This window comes from Falco rusticolus, chromosome 15 (genome assembly GCF_015220075.1).
Source record: "Falco rusticolus isolate bFalRus1 chromosome 15, bFalRus1.pri, whole genome shotgun sequence".
Lineage (NCBI taxonomy): Eukaryota > Metazoa > Chordata > Aves > Falconiformes > Falconidae > Falco > Falco rusticolus.
This window is the reverse complement of record NC_051201.1, coordinates 20555119-20574483: the sequence shown is the minus strand read 5'-3', so window position 1 is coordinate 20574483 and position 19365 is coordinate 20555119. Positions and strand designations below refer to the sequence as shown.

General features: G+C 40.8%; 1 protein-coding gene and 1 long non-coding RNA gene across 7 annotated transcripts in view; both read left to right on the top strand.

The window, feature by feature from the left end:
• The window catches only part of C15H16orf70 (chromosome 15 C16orf70 homolog), a 38039-nt gene extending 22946 nt beyond the window's left edge, over nt 1-15093 (top strand). For 3 of the 6 annotated variants that reach the window (XM_037408998.1, XM_037408999.1, XM_037409000.1), the window contains 9 exons: nt 1036-1148; nt 3180-3313; nt 4068-4151; nt 4851-4933; nt 5686-5729; nt 7775-7818; nt 9184-9242; nt 10769-10841; nt 11303-13359. In XM_037408998.1, coding sequence (XP_037264895.1) covers nt 1036-1148; nt 3180-3313; nt 4068-4151; nt 4851-4933; nt 5686-5729; nt 7775-7818; nt 9184-9242; nt 10769-10841; nt 11303-11392 — 724 coding nt within the window. In that variant the 3' untranslated portion in view covers nt 11393-13359. The other 3 variants (XR_005107643.1, XR_005107644.1, XM_037409002.1) reach the window with 3 other exon arrangements.
• A 933-nt stretch (nt 15094-16026) lies between these two features.
• On the top strand, nt 16027-19362 carry LOC119158047. Its single transcript, XR_005107742.1, has 3 exons — nt 16027-16172; nt 16498-16555; nt 19051-19362. It is a non-coding gene; the product is annotated as an uncharacterized LOC119158047 (long non-coding RNA).
• The last annotated feature ends 3 nt before the right edge of the window (nt 19363-19365 follow it).

Below are 19365 nucleotides of genomic sequence, written 5' to 3'. Positions count from 1 at the left end.
TTAAGGAGTAATCTATTGTACAACATCTGATGTTTTGCTCTTTCTAAAAACCTTGTCCCTGAGGTTCCTTACTCAAGGAAAAATTGTAAGGACTTCTGTAAATTCTTCCTTTCAGCTTATAAATACCCAGACTGTTAAGGTGGTAGTTTTTGCAGAGGCAGTTGTGTTTTGATGCCAGGAGGAGATTAACGCATCATTGGATTACTGCTCAGAAGGGAGAGAACCTTGTTTATGCAGATGTTGTCTCCCAATTAGAAATAAGTGCACTTCAGAAAAATGTTGTTTTCTGTGCCCATCTGTGACGTGGTGGGCTCTAGTAGAAGTGCTAATTGTTGCGTGGGGCTCTGGTGTGGGTGGGTGTGAGAGAGCTCAAAGCCTGACTTTTAGCTCAAGTCATTCACACAGAGGAGAAGTTCACATAAGAAGTGAATTTTACAAAGCATATACAAACTAATATACAAAGCAGCATTTAAAATTCTTACTTGGGGCTGTTACACTTTTCTCAAATATAACTAACTGAATTAAAATCAGAACTTCTTGAGTAAAGCAGCAGAGTTGTTTGTGGTGTACCTGCACAAGCTGATGGCATGTTCTAGGCAAGGAGGTGTACCTTCCCAAGAGCAGTGAGAGCATCGTGCTTTTCTGCTGCATTGGGGTGATACACCTTGTTCAAGGAGCAGGTATCTTTAAAAACTATATGACTTCCATTTTTCCCCGAGAGAAGTCTGAGATGACAGGTCCTTACAGGAGGTATGCAAAGGCTAGATACAGTTTCAGTAGTTCCTGGAGTCTTTAAAACTTGCTGTTTGTTTCATTAATAGTGAAGGTCCTGCATGTGAGTGCTGGCTTGTTCCTCTTCCCTTTTCCCCAGGCTCTCTGATCCTTGTGTTTAATATAATTTTTAATCTTCAGTCTGAATTAAATGCAGCTTTGTCAAAATGAACGTGCTCTGTTCCAGTGAACTGCTACCAGCTTGTTAATGGAAAACTTGAAGACTAAGCGGAATCCTATGCACACTCTTATGATTGGTTTCAGGGCTCCCTCGATGCCTCTCAGCTGTTTCCTCGGTAACGTGTATGCTGAGAACGTTGATGTTCTGAGAGATGGAACTGGACCCTCAGGTTTACGGCTTCGCCTACTCACTGCAGGTACTAGTGACACTGAGAACATGGAAAACATGATTGCTTTCCCTGAGGAAAAGAGGGATAAACATGTATAAATCAAGCATAGGTTATTTGTGATGACTTTACAGGTGATTTCAAAGTGTTCTATATACCTTATTTTGAACTATTGAAAACAAAACCCAGTGAAATCCCTGTCAAGGTGAATCTGCCTGCTGTTGCATTTCCCTGTCCCTGGAGAAATCGCTGAGGACTGTAGCCCTGTTCTCAGTAGCTCCACGTCCTTAGAGTCAGTCTGCAGAAACGGAATTTGTGTCCAGGCATACATATAGAGTAAAACAGATGCAGGTATATCACTGAAAAAAATCCATGAGAAATCATGAAACCTTATGTACGTGTGCATTTTTCGAGATTCCAGTGAGCTGTATGATGTTAATATATTTGTGATTAATTCTGGAAGGCTTTTAAAAATGCCTGCAGGAGACTACAGCAATGCTGCAGCCTTAGACTGCACTTTAAATTCAATTCTGTTTTCATTTGCTGTAGGAGGCAACCGTGAAAGTGACAGAGGCTGATGAGTACCTTCTCCTTGTGTGTGCTTTCAGAAATGGGAAGGGTATGCTTGCTTAGAAATGAGGGAAAGACATAATGACTGCAAAGGAGTCTTGCTCAGTCACCATAACTTGAGACATAACAATGTTAGTAAGAAAAAATACGGAGATCTTTTCAACAGTTTTCACTAGCAGGTTCAGCTTTTGACCGTTCTGATTGCTAGCTGTATGTACATTGAGGAAACACTGGGAATACATTTGCAATATGCAGAAGTTAAAAAGGAGAAAATTTAAGATTAAGGATTAAAAAATACGAAGAAAAACGAAGCAGGTGTTTTCAAGCTACTTCGCTTCTCTCTGTAAAGAGGAGTATTAACGGAGACCTGCCTAGGACAGGGAACATACATCCTCATGTACTAGGGAAGGAGTGAGCTTTAACATCACAATAATATAAACTACTTTGAGAAATTGGACGCTTTTACGGTAGAGTGTCAAGTTTAGTTAAGTGTTTATATATATATGCAGCTTAAAGGAAATGTTGTCAATGAATAAAAAAAATTGTTAAATTATATCACTAATGTTCAGACTAAAACTTGCCAAGAGGCAGTCTGGACACGTGCTGTTCTTGTCTTGCTAAAGTTTGCAGAAACTCCGTTGTAGAACACATTACACGCCTGTTCTAGCACAAGTTTTTTGCAAGCATATTAATGTGAAGAAACCCGTGCTTGAGACATCAAGGATGACTCAATCGTATTTTTCTGATTTATTTTATTCAATAACTACTACATAAATAATGCATAGTGGGAAAAGCTAAGTGTGTATTTAGAGCACATCCTGCATTTTGCAGTCACTGCTGCACACGTGTACATGCATTCTCGTAAGTGTGAGGTGCTGCGTTCCTGAAAACGCATGGGGTCACAAACTGTAAGATCGTTCAATTTCTTAACATCTGCTGACGGATGTCAGCAATTCATCTATGTAATGGCTACTCAGTAAGATCCATTTTTAACAGTGGTTGCATAGGAACATACTTGCTATTTATTTAATAAGCTATGGAAATCTTGAGTAAAGAATGTAGGTTCTCTGACACAATTAACATGGATGAGGAATTATATTTTATGGGCTTTACTTCTCGAGCTGGAGATACATCTCTAGCTGCTGAAGTCGAATGTTTTAGGACTAGAAATAATTCCTGGCACTTCCTGCTAATAACCAGCTGATCAAATTGAAGTGGGCTAGGAAAGCATGTCCACGTGAATGGCAAGGAAGTGAAGACAGCATTGCTGAAGTTGGAGGTTAAGATGGGGATCTGTGCAATGGTCAGCACGTACATCACTTTGATAAGAAATGTTTAAACTGTTGCAAAATAAATGGTTAAACTTAGCTTGGCACTGTTCAAATACAGCTGTTTGGTTTGTGATAGAGGAATGCTAAGCTTTTTGTATTCTTTTGCTGATGTGCTCTCTGATTGGGAAGGATGAATTTTGAGTTAATTTCCATTCCTCAGGTTGTGTCCCGAGTGTTTTAGCTGACGCCAAGATGCGGGTATTGGAGCGTTGCGTGTACTTCGGTGATTCGTGCCAGGATGTGCTGAGCACCTTGGGGTCTCCACACAAAGTCTTCTACAAGTCCGAAGATAAGGTGAGGGAATTCTTTCAGGTGCAGGACTGGATGTTCAGTGCTGTCTCAGTTTAATCACAGGGCCTGCATTTTGCAAGGCCAGTGAAATTAAACTGCCAGGTAGCGCAAATTATGAGTGCTTCACTTGACATGTAATAGGCCAGGATGAACTGTTACATAATTCGGTTTTAAGAAGTTTTTTTAGGCTAAATTGATGTAAATCTGTTTAAAAGAAAATAAGGATAAAATTGCGTCTTGGTAACTGGTTTTACAATTGCTTAAAAATGGGAGCACTTTTGAGTCCAAATGAGCCTTAGCAAGTGTGTACTGCCTATTTTAAATTATAATTTATGTAAAATAACTGAATTTCATCATGTTAAGTGGTTTAAAAATAGATAAAAATAGGAACACTTTTGAATCCAAATAAGCATTAGCAAATGTGTACTGCCTGTTTTTAATTATATTTTATGTAGAATAACTCCAGCATATAGTTTGATCCTTTCCTAATATTTTTACCCAGTAGTGTATAAGTAAACCTTTTACTTCAGATACTAAAAAAAAAAAAAAACAAAACAAAACAAAACGCTGACATGTCATTGTGCCACTGCAAGCAGGTGATGGTTCTGTCATGAAGCACAATATCTTACATATTTGAACAAGGGCTTCAGATTATTATTATGGCAGATCGTGGCAATTTGGTTTAATGTAGTGATGTTAATGGCATTCATCTTTGTCAGCGCTATTAAATACCTCTGAAAAAATGTGTTTCTTGCAGATGAAAATCCATTCGCCCTCGCCCCATAAGCAAGTCCCATCAAAGTGCAATGACTACTTCTTCAATTATTTCACACTTGGAGTGGTGAGTGGGAAGCTTCCATAAACATATCCTTGTAAAGTTCGGATGTAGTTACACGGCAGTTCTTTCAGAAGGCTAAAGGCTGTGGGAGGTGAGACTGCAAAACTCTTGATTGCTGCCTTGGGAGCCTCTGGCTGTGAAAGCGATGCTGACTTGCACTTGCAAATCCAATCAGTAATGTCTTACCATCTCTACCAGTGGATGGAGGGCTCTTTGTGCTTCTCCATTCTCTCAGGTTTTCTCCCTCTGCCACGCCTGATACATAATTATACTAGTTCTTGTTTCTGAAATCCACGCTCCTGTCCCGCGGAACCGAGATAGGTGTGTGCCATGACACCAACTGTGAAAGTTTGTTGAGCTGTGGGACGTAGTTCAGCCTTCATGTCCCTCCTTACTGCGATTTTGCTTTGGTCTACGTTACTGTAAATAATATGCAGAAAAACAAGACTTCCTTAGAAAACTTGCCAGCATTTAGCAAATGAAACTGCAGTTGTGATTGACTGCTGGAGGAAATGTGTGTTTATTTGAGTTTACAAATAATCTCATTTTCAAATACTACTTTTCATAGTTCCATTCAGTTCCAATGAGATAGTTGCATATCTCTATATACAGGTACTGTTGTAACTATTCTCAGGTTAGCTTGGGGAAAGCCACTTTCCTCTGTCCAGATTGCTTCATGTCTGCCTGTGTTTTCTTCGACAGGATATTCTCTTTGATGCAAACACTCACAAGGTGAAGAAATTTGTCCTGCATACAAATTATCCTGGTCATTACAACTTTAACATGTGAGTGTAAAGAACTGATCTCTTGAAGAGCATTTTAGAACATTTCAAAATGAAATGCTGGGTTCCCTTTATAGAAATCAAGTATTTTTTCACAATGGTTTCAGCCATCATTATTAGCATGGGGTTTTTTTCCATTATTTTCTTCTTACTTTGAAATGCCTTCATACTGTCAGGTATGTCTTAAAGCAGTAAATGAGGTAAGGTAGTTCTTGGTTTGGCTATAATGTGCAAACTCTCTTGCTAGAGGCAAATTTCTTATTAAGCAGGAGTGTCCATTTACTGGTAGGTAGGCTGCTGTTTTTTCCTGACATTATTTCAGTTAGTGATTAAAAAAAAATATAAATAATCTCATGCTTTTGAGGATATTTTTAATACTGTCTAAATGTAAACTCCTTAGAGGAGGAATGTGAGTTAAAGAAGTGATTGGATACCTGATTAAAACAGTGTTAGTGGCAGAGAAATCTGTAGTACTGATTCTAAGCTGAATATTTCTCCATCCACTCCGCGTAACAGCAGAGCAGTTTGTGCTGAAGGACCTCTTGTGTCCTCTAGAAAATTGTGTTAGGACATTTCCAGGCTGCTGCCTTTTCTGATGTAGAAAATAGAAATGAGAACTTTTAGCCTTGAGACTCTCATTTTCGTTTTATTATTCATGTGACTTTTCATTAAACTGGTTATGAGCCCTGAGTTTATGCTATGCAGTTATGTTGGCTTTTCTGTTTTCTAATAGCTTTACGATTTGCACTTTCTAGTTACCATCGCTGTGAATTCAAGATTCCACTAGTCATTAAGCGAGGTGAGTAGTTTATCTGTTGTCTGGCTTCAGCGGGCGTATACCACAAAACGCTCAAAGGGGAGGTATGATCGGTTTACATTTCTAATGCATCCTTCATTATCAGAGGATGCAGAAGTTGAAAGTCACTGAGACGGGGGAGAATTTTGGGGGTTAGGTGTCTATTTAAGTAAAAAAGCTACTTCAGGACAAGTTAGCAGTTCTCTGATTTTACTTACGCTACCCTGTTTACTTACTTGGATCATATGAATATTTAGCTGCAACATCACTAATTTTCTGTAATGCTGCCACTCTGCTAAAACCAATTACCTTGTGCCTGGAGCCTCAAAATCTGTAAGGCAGCGTTACTCCGAGCTGGTCTGTCCAATCCACTGTTGAACTTCTTAGTGTTGTACTTACTCCTGGAAGGCTTGTTCAGGAGACAAAATACAAACGGGTTTGGCTGGGAATGAGAACAAGCATCTCATCAAAGAACAACAAGAATATGGTGGTTCTATATGCTATAGACAAAGTACGTCTGGTGTTTACTTGCAAATCTCTACTTGAAAAAGAATATCTATTATCTGTAGTGCTCATTCTGCAAGGTACTAAGGTGTGCCCAGCTCTGTGCGTGTAAGTAATCCCAACAAAACATGAGGAACCTTGTTTAATTGAAGATTATAGTGATCAAGGTGGACATCTAACGTAAGAATTAATAGGTGTACTAAGAAAGTGTGTATCTTGATCATCTGGGGAATATTGGGTTCTGGCTAGAATTTTGGCCAGAGGTGCTTTCTTCATTCTGGTTGGCTTTCACTGAAAGCATTTTCCTGGGGAATGGACAGTCCTCCTGTGGCTGTCACAGCAGTGTGAGCGTGGAAAATGAATAATAGCCTGGAACAAACAATGTTTCTGTAAGCAAGCTTATATGAAAATTGATTTGTGCTTCAGCCAAGAGAACAAGCATCAAAGCTCTCACTTTTCAAATTCTTTTCCCTTAGGTTATTGTGCAGTACTTCAAAGGCATTAATTTCTGATTATTTTTATTCAACTCAAGTAATAGCATGGATCTCTTCTGAATGTGTCTGGGTCTTGGGTGTTTGTGTAGTTTGTTTTTTTTTTTAACTCGCCTTTCTGGTCGCTACCTTATGTTCAGGACAAGTAAAAAAAATGTTAAAATTTGTGAAGACCCCACGTTCTTCCATCTGGTGTCAGTGCCTGATGCAGCTTTATTAACTCCCTGTTGTAATTCAGCTTCAGACAATAAACTGACAGCCAGAGTTCAAGTTGCCCAGACACTGAACTCTTTCAACATAAAGAGAGCATGTTTATTTAGCAGGTGGAAAATACAGAGAATCTTTCAATCAAGTCAAAGACCATTTGCTCAGTTTGACTTGTTTAATGTCTAGGTCCATTCCCACTGCTTCAGGAAGGTGCTTTCAATATTCAAAAGTCCCCAGATCTATGTATGAAACAGTGCTTGAAACCACGAGCAAACAATTTGGTTTTAAAGACTGGAAGTGTAAATGTAGTGCTGTCTTCACCTGCGGCTTTTTTATTATTTGTGTAGACTGCAACTCCCAAGCTCTCTGCTATTTTTACTTTTGAAAGAGTGGCATTTTAGCTCATTTCAGGCCTGCCAGCTCCTGAGTCTCAAGCTGTCAGGTTTAGCCAGCTTATTTTTCAAGTGCAATGGAGTGTTTGGACTTAATGAGCAGCACATCATGTTCTTTCAATGAGTGGCTGTGCTAGGCTTGTTAACTTCGTGCAAAGAGATGTCATTTGTTTTATGCTGCCGTTCTTCTATGTAAGATTACAGCTTTAAACATATATAGCGTTAGAACTTGGAACTTGCTTTAAATAGGCAGGTTTTATTTAATCGCCTTAACTGGCATTTAATCGATGATGTTGCCAATTCTGGTTGCTATAAATGCTGGTAAATTTCTATGTGATCTGATCTAATGCTTCTATGTCTCCTGCTATCTGAACTAAACTCCCAAAATAAAGGATTATATATAGGAGACTGTTCAAGCATCAACTGTAAAGGTTTTTCTATTTTTCTTTCATAGATCGTGCTGATTCACAGATGGAAACATGTACAACATACAGCAAGGTAAGTCTGTGCAGAAATGAATGTTTTCTTTTCTTAAACCATTCTATGCTGAATTTACAATATGCTTTGAAGAAACTATAGCAGTTGTGCCACATTGTTTTAAAACAGAAAAATTGAAGGCCAAAAGTTAATGTATGTTTTGTGGTTTAAACGTTTTGTTGTGTTAAGGGTTGAAGGCATCCGTGATAGCACACTTCAAGTAAACTAAATTACTGTATTATTGCACGCTTTGCATTTTAAGATAGCTGCAGGTAGAAATTGAACAGTAAAATAAGTGAGATGGGAAAGCTGTAGCAGTGGTGGCTGAGTGTTAGCTGGAAGAGGTATTTCTAAACACAATTTTCAGAGCTTTGCTACTTAATGTAACTCGTTAAATACTATGTGTCTTCACAAGAGGGTCCAGTGCCCTTCCACTTTCTTTTGAAGGGTGCCAGTAATGGGACGTTTCTCAGACAGCAGCAGGCCTTCAAAAAATGTCACTGCCAGCGTGACGCCTCCTGATGACAGCAGACTCCTTGAAGACTATAGCCTTGCCACCTAAATGAAACTCCCCACTGAGCAGTTGCTGCTGCAAGTTTGAGAGCTACATTAAGTTGAAAAACTTCTCAAAAACTGTGTTCAGCAGTGTCTCTGCAGTTACCGTTCAGCCAGGGTCAGTGCTGCTCTCTTGGCTCCTGGGGTGCCAAATGAAGGCTCTCCTTGGCATATTCTGGGTCCCATACTGGGAAGAAAAAATTGGAGTCAGCAACCTGGAAGCTGCCGTTCTTTGCTTTTTGATTTGAATTACTTATACCCTTCAGTGCTTTGACTTACCTCCGTCTTGTGTGGGATACTGGCAGCTTCTTATTAAGTCTGCTTAAAGTGATGAAAACTGCTGGACGTTCCCAATCATTAAATAGTGCAGCTTTCCTCTTCTTTTCCAAACTTGTCACTTAAATCAAAGACAGACTTTTGGGAGAGGTAGCAGTGATGCTATTTTTTCCCTCTGCAAAGGTATGTAAGAGGATATTTTGTTGAAGTTTCCCACAGCTGCTTTGCTCTCTGAGGTGTCCCTGAAGTGCTACAAGACTTTCCAGCTACACTTTACCCATAAGACCCATAAAATATTTATATATTAATAATCCTAATGCAAAGCTATTTTGAGACAAAAAAAGAGAATAAACCCTGAGAGGGTTTCCTAGCCCTAGTAATGGATAGTTTCCATTACTGAGCATGGCTCCAGTCACAAAATACTTCTGTAAATACAACCTCTGTTATTTGGCAAATGAGCATGTCACAAGCAAATGTATGGGATTCTCTTCCTAGATAAAAAGAAAAAGTTTTCCTGTGCCTCATTCTAACACAAATTCTTTGATGTATTTATAGTGGGACAGTATTCAGGATCTTCTGGGGCACCCTGTAGAGAAGCCAGTGGTACTTCACAGGTAAAGATCTCTGTTTTGCTTGGCAGGGGTTGAGCTGGGAAGAGAGGATGAGTTCAGACAGAAAAGAGTTTATTGCAGTAGTTACTTTGGGGCTGTTTTGCTGTTAAAGTTTCCTTCTTTTTCACCACTAACAAGGCTAGATAGCTGCTCTCACAGGAAATAGGCTGACGTGCAGAATGAAAACATTTCCAAAATTACTTGAACTGTAAAATCCAGAGAAGAGCTAAGCAGCATATAACGCAGTCTCTCTCTATGTGTAATACAGGGTAGAATTTTTGTAGTAGTCGCATACATTTCAACAGTGTGATGTCGTACAGCATGGTATAATAGAGGATAGCATTCTGTCTGAAGAATCTGATGTTAGGAACGTTCCTGGTGGTTCTACAGTTCTTTCAGGCCGACTGAAGACAGAATAGCCTTACATTTGCAGTGTTTCTACAGGGATTGAGCTGGGGGGTGGGTTAAATAGGCACTGTCTGTTTGCAGAGTTATCCTTCTGTGACACGATATGAAAATAGGATTTATCATGGGACAAGTGTAGGTCATGGGTACTGTGAAAATACTGCAGCAATTTCAGATATACCAAAGAAGGTATTTTACCAGGTTTTTGTATGATTTTGACTACTACTTTTTTCATTTTTTCCCCTAAATCATTGTTCCCTTTGCTCCCCTTCTGTTTTATGTCAGTCAGATCATTAGAGCAGAAGCCATGTAAAGTAAAGCTGAGGTGAAACAGCAATTACATAGAGTCCTTCTATTTTTCATCTGTGTTGTAGAGAGTAGTTCAACCAGAGTTTCCTTTACTGAGCACATCTCAAATGTCTCAGACATGCAATCTGAGAAACTGACCGGTTACAAGAAAGGCCAAAAGGTAAATATTTTCTAGGGGTTTTGTTTGGCTGTAATCTAAAATCCATTGCAGTCAGCAGGAGCCTGTCGTATATATGATCCAAAAGTATATTGGAAATAATTGAAGGCAAGTGATAAGTTAATCTTGAAAAATACTGTTTAATAAAATTTGGATTATTCTATTCCAGCATCTTACAGGGTAGTTTTTTTAACATAATAAAACCAGTGGGTTAATAGACAGCAGATAGTAAGTACACATGGTAGAGACTGAGACATAAAGTAGATTGAAGAGTGAGAGAGGATCTTGCACAAAAATAATTTGTAATAAATTACATAGTGCTTCTCTCTTCCTATTGTATCTGTTTATTTTCAGGGTTTTTCCTGTTCAATTTAAGTGAAAGAGTTTTCCTGTAGAGGTCGTTAGTAACTTTCTGATTACTTTCTTCCTGAGTATTAGTAATGGCTCTGTGACATTAAGCAGAGGCATCTGCTGGCTCACTTGGGGTCTAGCAGTGGTGGTGTATAACATAAGAGTTACTTTCTTTTGATGAAAGCCATGATAAAGATGCCATAATTTCATAATTTATCTTATATTACTGAGTGGTTATTCTTCCCTAAGAAGTTCCTGATTCATGGTTTGTTTTGTGGTGTTTTTTTCCTTCCTCTTTTCTGTTCAGGTCGTCATCTCCGAACAACACTAACCCATTTGGGTCAACCTTTTGCTTTGGACTGCAACGAATGATCTTTGAGGTTAGGAGAAAAACCTTCCTATCTGTTTGAGCAAAAGAAGATGAGGAGTTTGCTATTATTGTGCCTGTTGGCTTATTTCCCATTTCAGTAACAGCCAACACTTGGGAGTGGCTATATTTGTGGAGTTTTCTGGCAGAAACAGGCGACTTTCCAATGTCTTTTTTGAAGTTGAGCATTTGCATGTTAAAGCTGGAACTTCAATTTGTCACCTAGAACTCTTACTAGCAGGAGGTGCATGCACTCAGCCCCGAGCAGTGATAGAGCACGCCGGGGTTCAGAGGTGTCAGGGCAATCTAGAGACCATTTTTAGGAACTAGCCAAGAGCTTGTTGCTTTTTCCTGCTATGGGGGTATTTTATTTTTTCAGGCAGATCAGTTCTGTAGTCACCGCTTTCACGCCTGAGTTCCTGTTTGGTGTACAGTTCTTTTAATTTCCTTTTTTCCTTAACCATCCTTTTGCAGGTGATGCAGAATAATCACATAGCTTCTGTTACTCTGTACGGCCCAACGCGGCCCAGCAGCCAGTTGAGAACATCGGACCTTCCCCAGTGAGCATCCCCTGCAAAGTCAGCTAATCTCAATGCTACAGAATTAGTACAGCGTGCCTTGATTTGCTGCCACTTATAATATGGAAAGCACGTTATGATTTTTTTTTTTTCCAATAAGCCTTTCCACCCAGGAGTGGTGTGGAGGGGAAATTCTCTCAACCCTTCATCATGGGGCATGGAACTGTTGATGGAGGAAAGCAGCTTAGGTGCCTGTGCCGTCATTTATTCCTCTCCGTTGCCCTCATCCTATGCAGCACAGACCTGAAGAGAACTGTCCCCCCTTCTCAGCTGGCAGAAGGGGGAAACGGAAGAGGGGCACGTAATGACTGCAAGAGTTAGAAGCACAAACTTTCTGAGCCTTGGAGCATCTGGAAGCAGGTATTGATTTTAGTCTGTTTGTGTTACTGTATTGATGTGGTGGTCACATTTTAAGAAAAACGTGTGTGTGTATATATATAGATATAAACACATCGGTATTTCTGTGGCTTAGGACATTGTACCAAGTGTGACAAGGATGTATATATGTCCATGATTTCAGGCACCACATCTTTGTGTAACTTTAAACCAAGCAAGTAGCATGTGTATAATACTTGGTTGTAACATTTGCACTACATACACTTTAATTACTTGATAAATGTTTATCTTCACTGAGGAGCATCTGTGTACTGGGTGTGAGTGGGGTGTGATGGTTATTTAATGTACGCTGCGCATAAAGCTTATTTATACAGTGGATCGAATTTATCCACCTTCCTGCACTAATATTTACTTGATATGCTGAAACAATTTTTTTTTTTTCTGCCATGGCTGGTTTACTAATTTTTTTCATATGCAGTTTCAAAAAGAAATAAATGTAGAAGGGGTTATTTCTATGATTGAATTATGTTTTGGTGAAAAGATTTGATACAGTTTTTCATACTAGTGAAAATTTTGATGAAGAAACAGTGTTGCCTCATTTGCCTCTGTTCCAAAATCCTTTATTCCTACTCTCTTTTGTTAGAGAAAGAAAAGCTGTATATAGTCGTATCTCAGAAGGAAATTTCCTGAGCTCTGCCATCACCAAGAAAACCTTTTCTGTAACTTTTGATGTATGGTTTTAATTTATGCCAAAGGTTTAGCCAAAGACATCCTTGTTGTAGATTCACCATTTCTGTACATACATGCTAACTGCACACCCCACCCCAGCAGACAGGATATAGGCTTCTTTCTAGTTGGGAGATGCTGCTCGCGACATTTTATCCCAGGAGGATACTTTTAGGTTTCTAGTTCTCTTACCAGTCTTATTTGGGGGAAATAGGTGGTCTGTCTTTGAAATATTGAACCCTTTTTAAAAATGGACAAGAGAAATGTATAATTTTATCCCATTTTTAATATTTTGGTGTCGCAACTTGTGATACATAGATGACAATTTTGTGAGTTTTACTATGTGTGTACAGATTTTGTAAATATGACATTTTTGTAATTTTAACTCCATGTACAGTGTAATCCTGTATAGTTTATCAATGAATGAGAGATAGGAAGTCGAGTGTTAACTGAAGTTTTGGATCCTGGACCAGTAGCAGGAATAAATGTGGTGTGTGTGCGTGTGCGCGTGAGACGTTCTTTGCCATTTAGTCTTCCTGTATACTGTGATACTCTAAACTGTTTTGCTAAAACAAACAAAAAAGCCCTATGGAGAATCTAATGGATAAGGAAAAAGTTACTGTTTACCTTTATCCCTAGGTGTCACTCCTGTTGAATCCCTGTTCAATCTGTGCTGTCTCCTGTGATCATTGCTTGCTAAGAAAATTCTATGCCTCAACCTTCCTTTTGTTTCCTCTCTAATTTTAATTTCATTTTACATAGCCCTTCTGTAAATTAAATGGAATAATAATGAGCATGTACACTGAAAGAAAAATAAAGAGAGACTCTCAGTTACTGTTTTTGTGTTAAATACAGTTGCTGGGTGTGTTTGTAATAAAATCATGGATGTTCTTGCTTTTTTTTTCTTATCAATTAGTTCTTTTTATTTTACTGTCTTTCAGATGTTTTATTTGAAGGACCTGACTAGTGTTCCTCCTTTACAGCCGATACAGGGTGTTCTCCAAAGAAACAGTATGAAAACTTAATATAACTTTGCAATCTGTTTCCTAGTAGATTTGTGAAAGCGTCTTACAAATTTTTGCCCTGAAGTGGAGGAGGAGTCTTTGTAGTAAATAACACCGTGGCTTCTGTATTGTGTTCAAAAATGCAGCAGTTACGCTAATGTCAGCCTTTGGGCATTGTGAAAATTGATCAAGCGTCAACGAGTTTGAATATCACAACAGAATGGAAGAAATGTCTGCAGTGAAACGAGCAAATGTGAATTCTCATACTGCTTGCTCGTGCCCTCGGCTACCTTGACAGAAAATCATTGGAAGTCTGCTTACCCTGAAGTAGCTTAGAGGTTAATTAATGAAGGACATAAGGAACGGGACTCCTGTTCCCATTCACATTTCTCCCGCACTGGCTGCATCATGCAGGGTAGAGCACTCAGCTCTCCCTCCTCTAGCGGCCTTCCGTTTTGGATTATAAAATTACCTTTCTCTTGGAGGATTTTATGATCTCTGACTTGGAATGATGTGCGCGCTTATGTTCGTTACTAAAATATGACAGCAATCTTGCTAATTTCAATTAATTAATCCTTTTCTAATAAAAGCTCCAGATGAGCTGCAGGAGGAGATAAATTCTTGATGGGACGATTTGAGTAATAGCTATGCAGATGCTGCCAATATCCTGCTCTCGAGCATATTCAGTTCAAATTCTTCAGATGTGTGAAGTCAGGACCGCTGCTGTAGCACGCGCCTTGAGACGCAGAGCAGGATGTCAGCAGCTAACCAAAGGTACTTAGTAACTTCAGTGACTCCTGTCTTCGCTTGCAGTGCTCTGGTGAGTCAAAGCAACTAAAACAGTGTAGATAATGAAATGTGCTCCCTTGACAGCCTAGGTGCTGCTGTAGGTCTTGAAAAGTTCCTCTAACAGACAAAAAATAAAGGCAACTTTGCATCTTGGCTGCTACTGATGGGCTGAGTGCAAAGCATTTGACTTCTGGGAGAGGCAGAGCTCCAGAAGGGCTCAGGGAGATAATGTGGAGCAGTTCTTCTGGGTTTCCTCAGCTTTCCTTTGTGATTGCAGCTGTTCATAGCTCACTCTGCTGAGATGTTTTGTTTGCTGCTGTTTGCGCTAAGCCAAGCTGCTCCTGTGCTGATGCATTAGGGGAGCTGGTGTGGAGCTTTAAGGACTTGCTGGCTTGAAAAATTTAGGACGCTGGATGCAGGGATGGGAACGATGGCAGTTCTGAATTGCCCGGATGCAGAGAGGAAGGAACAGGGAACAGAGGAGCAATGGGGGAAAAGGTGAGGCTGGCAGGGTGGTGGGAAGGAGGGGCTGGACCAAGGCTGTTTGTCCAGGCCGAGAGCAGCTCCTGACGGAGGGATGCTGTGTGCCAGCTGGAGCTCTGCCGGGCCAGCTGGGCAGTGTGCATCCCTTCCCAAAGGAACCAGATGTTTGGGCTGTGTCAGGTCCCACCTCAGCAGGTGCCCTTGTTGGGATGACTATGGTTTGATACGGATCCTGTGTGTTGGCAGCATGTGCATTGGTCCATCATTTTGGTTTCGTATGATGAAACTGTTTGGTATAACATTACATATAATTGCATATTTAATAAAACACATTGTGCATATGATCCCATTTTAGTGTGTGCCTTTTTCCTTTGTATAAAAGTTAAAGATTTTGAGTGTCTGTCTGCTCGAGTATTATGGTGTTTTCCACAGTATTTCATCTGTTTGCACTTAATAAATCTGATTGTTGTGTGCTTCTTTCTGGAGGCGAAGCTGACATTTCTTCCTGTACTCTTTAGGCTTGCAGGCAGTCCCTGGGCTCCTGTGAATATTGCAGGCAGTACTGTATAGATGAGTGCGGCTGTGTAATATTAGAACCCTCTGTTCCCCAAAATGCAGTTCCTGTCAAGAAAACACAACTTTCTGTTGCCAGGAATCCATCACACTTCTAATTCTAAACAGATTTGATTTTTTTTTTTTTTCTGAAATAGTAATTGGGTGGTGTGTGAGAACTGATTCATGCGCTCATGATCATATTCCAGAACTCCCATCAAACCTGTTTAAAACAAATCTTTCCTATGGCTCACCATTACAGCGAGATGGTGATTCATCATGGTTATCAGGGGCTGGCTGGAGGTTAGATCCCAGCTGGCGTTTCGCATTAACTTTCTAGGTGGTGTTAGTTGCTTAACGACTCTGCTAAGCTGAACTTCTGTTAGGTTTTGTGTTTGATGGCTCCAAATGTGTATGACTACATCTGCATGTGTGAAGCTGTGTGTCTCTTACTTTGAAAGAAACAGTATGTCCAAGCTGTAGCTGTTTGCTTGCTTCAGAGTATTTGGACAAAGGACTGAGATGTCTGATATGGCAGGATTTCACGTGGGCTGGTTGTGGTTCATAGGGCTTTGAGTTCAGAGTAATTCTTAGGGTCATGATGCAAACAGCATTATTTTATGCTGGCTTTGCAGATACAATTGTTCCGTGTCAACTTTTGCCCCATAAACACTTTTTTTTTTTTTGAAATTGTACTTCCTTTATCTTGGTTAAGAGCACAAAGCACTCTTTTTCTGGCCGAGCCTGTCAGATGTAACCTCACGCAGCACATGTAGCCAAATAAATATATCATGTGTGCAGGGGGAGTTACAATACAAATTCGTTCTGGTTGGTTCTTTTCACGTCAGGTATGGCCCAGGATGTTTCAGAGATAAGGTAAGGTTGAAGCGTAACAGGGGGAAATTAAAAGTGGAGCTTCCTGAGGATGTAACTCTTAAGTGTTAAAATAGGATCAGCAGTTAATAAAGAAGGGGGCTTTGTTCAAGGCCAGGGAATAACCATTTCACTGAGTGAAAACTGCACCTACGAGGGGATTTGCTTCTGCAGGGAACGTATGTGCCACTTGGAGAGCCCAGGTGGAACTCAAACAGCATATTCTCTAACCTATGTGTGTGACTAATAGTCATTGTTTAAACGTTTTATCTGCCAAACCTTATATCCAAGGCTTTTGTTTTATTTTTGGGCACGTGTATTTTTCCAGCAGGCAAAAACATTCATTTTCATGATCTGGAAACGCACTGCTTGGAGCAGCAGGAAAGGTAAGCTGGAGTCGGCAGGCAGGGCCATCTACCGTGGTGTAAGAAAGATAAATTTTTTTTTTTTGTGTAATGATTTAATGTGACCCTTTTAAAGAGGAATGAATTAGGGTATGAAAAAGAAGTGTTCCTAGTGTGGTCACTTCGAAGTACTGCATATTGCAATTTTGGAAAGCTGGTTTGAAGTGCCTTAATGTTTCACACCTACACTACATACTCCGCTTCATGCGTACGTTTCGTTCCAGTATTAATATCCTTCGAAGAGACTTTTAGTTTAAATACCAATCACAAAAAAATCCCTGGGCGTGATGATGCAATGTGCAGTCTAATCAACCAAGTAATCAAAACAGCTTGAATCACTGTCCCCGCTTTTCACCTCCGCTGCTCCCTCACAGGAGAACTGAAGCCCTGAAACCCCGAGTTTACCGTGCTCCTTGCTGGGTAGCCCTGTTGCATCCCCGAGCGTGGAGGCTACTAAGATTATTTCACCCTTTTCTTCTGTTTCTATGCCCAGAGAGAGGATTTGTCTTAATATCATGCCTTTATTCTCACCCAGCTCAGTCAGCCCCCCCGGAGACAAAGCAGTCCCCACGGACCTGTGTGATTTTATGTTATTCCCTGGGCTCAGCACTGGTCTTGTCAGTGGGCAGACTGGGGAGGGGAGGGAGAGACCAGTGAGCTGGGTTTGGGTGAACTGGGGAGAGGGCGTTTGGCTGGTCAAGACTGGTGGGGGAACTGTTTGCTCTGAAGGGGCTTGGATGAACTCTCATTGCTCAGTATGGTTTCCTTACTGGCCATAAGCCTAAAGAATCATGAAAAGTTGGGTTTAAACTGGTCTTGACAAGCATCAGTCGCGTTAGTAGCATCGTTAAGGAAACGTGGGCTCATTTTCAGGGCTGCTGGGACCTACAGCTCCAGCTGAAGGGTACAGCTTGGGGGCTCAGCACTTCTTCAAACTGGGCTTGGGGTGGGAGGGGGGCAGGCACTTGCACCCCGCCAGCCTGGTGGTCTGTCAGCGCTCTCCGGGGGAAATGTTCTCAGTGCTGATATTTAGTGAGGAGTCTCAGAGCCATTTGATTTTTTTTTTTTGTACTGTTTGATTTTTGCAGTTGGGATTTGCTTCCGAGAACCTGCGGTAGGAAGGTGAATAATTAAACTGCAGGCGGGAAGCACGGTATTTGAATACTCGGCTGCTTCAGAGCCATCTCTGCCTTTCTTTTTTGTGGTGTCTAAGTCAGCAGTGGCCTGACTGAATGATGGATCTTGGCATTCGCTACCAGTTTTATGTGTTCAGAGATGCGTTTGGAGGTGCTGAATGTGAGCTTCAAGCCAGCTCTGCTCATTACAGTGACCAAATGTGGCTACTTACGTACAGTAGGAACAAAATCCGACTGTGTGTGGATCCCTGAGTTTCAATAAACCCTACTGTACTGTATTAGCTTCAGATGTTTGTCTGTCTCAAGGAAGCCTGCTTGCTTTCCTTGCTACTGGTGAAACCCACTTAGGGTGTTTTTATGTTTTCTTTTCTCATCATGGGTTAGTCATGAAAAAAGTTGCCAGCAAGGCTTTGTAGCAAAACTCCAACTGGTGCGTTGAATTGGCCAGTTAATAAAGGCCGCTCAGAATGTCATTCTGGAACGGATAGTTTTGGTTTTCTGAGCTGCACAAAAAGGCCTGTAGAGGGTTCTTCCTGCCAGTTCTCATACGCACCTCGGGGTTTAGCATTTTCCTGAAAAGACCCCCATCTTTCAGGAAACATTCTCCAGCTTGGGTGCAGTTAAAGGCTTTTTGCCTGCTGTAGCAGCAAGTAGAACTTAATAAACCGCAGGGAGTACAGCGCTGCCCTCCAGCATGTCCCCAGTGCGTTACGCTCACGTATGGGGTCTGTGAACTTCCAGCTCAACTGCAGAAGCAAATGTAAACTTTTAAAACCAGGTCAAATGCGCTGTGCAGCAGAGGCTGGAGAACTAAAGCAAATGTGTCATTAATAGATACTACGTTTAGTATTCATCAGATAAAAGAAATCGGAATCATTTAGGCTGGAAAAGATCTTTAAGATCACCAAGTCCAACTGTTAACCCAGCGCTGCCAAGCCCACCACTAAACCATGTCCCTGAGCATCTACACATCTTTTAAATACCTCCAGGGATGGTGACTCAGCTGCTTCCCTGGGCAGCCTGTGCCAGTGCTTGACAACCCTTTCAGTGAGGAAATTTTTCCTATTATCCAATCTAAATCTCCCCTGGTGCAACTTAAGGCTGTTTCTTCTCATCACTTGTTACCTGGGACACGAGACCAACACCCACCTCGCTACAACCTCCTTCAAGGTAGCTGTAGGGAGCGGTAAGTGCGCTATTCCATAGACTTAAGACAACAGAGTGATGTGTTTGCTCTAGTTCTGTTTCTGCCAGCTATTGGGGTATGTGCTGGCCCAGGTGGGTGTTTGAACAACTTTGATCTGGGACAAAATGCACTCATTAATGCCACATTGTGGGTAGATTGCAGAACTGAAGACATCCTAGAGGGAGAAGCCAATCTGTGTGTCCCCAAGCTTAAAAGCAAGATCTTGGTAAGGACTGCTGCGCCTGTCTGCCTGCCTTGTGGGACATCATAGGGTGAGTCGCGTTTATTTTTCTGTCGTTACCATTAAATTAAGTCTGACATAAGGAAAGATTCAGCGCAAGTTATCCCAAATAACAAAAATGTATTGTTTATGTTGCTGTCTCCATGAAAAATACCTCTGGTGTTAGTCTTACAACGCGTGTGCAGGTGAACTTGACAGACTCACTCTGACAACTGGAGGCATGTCTGCA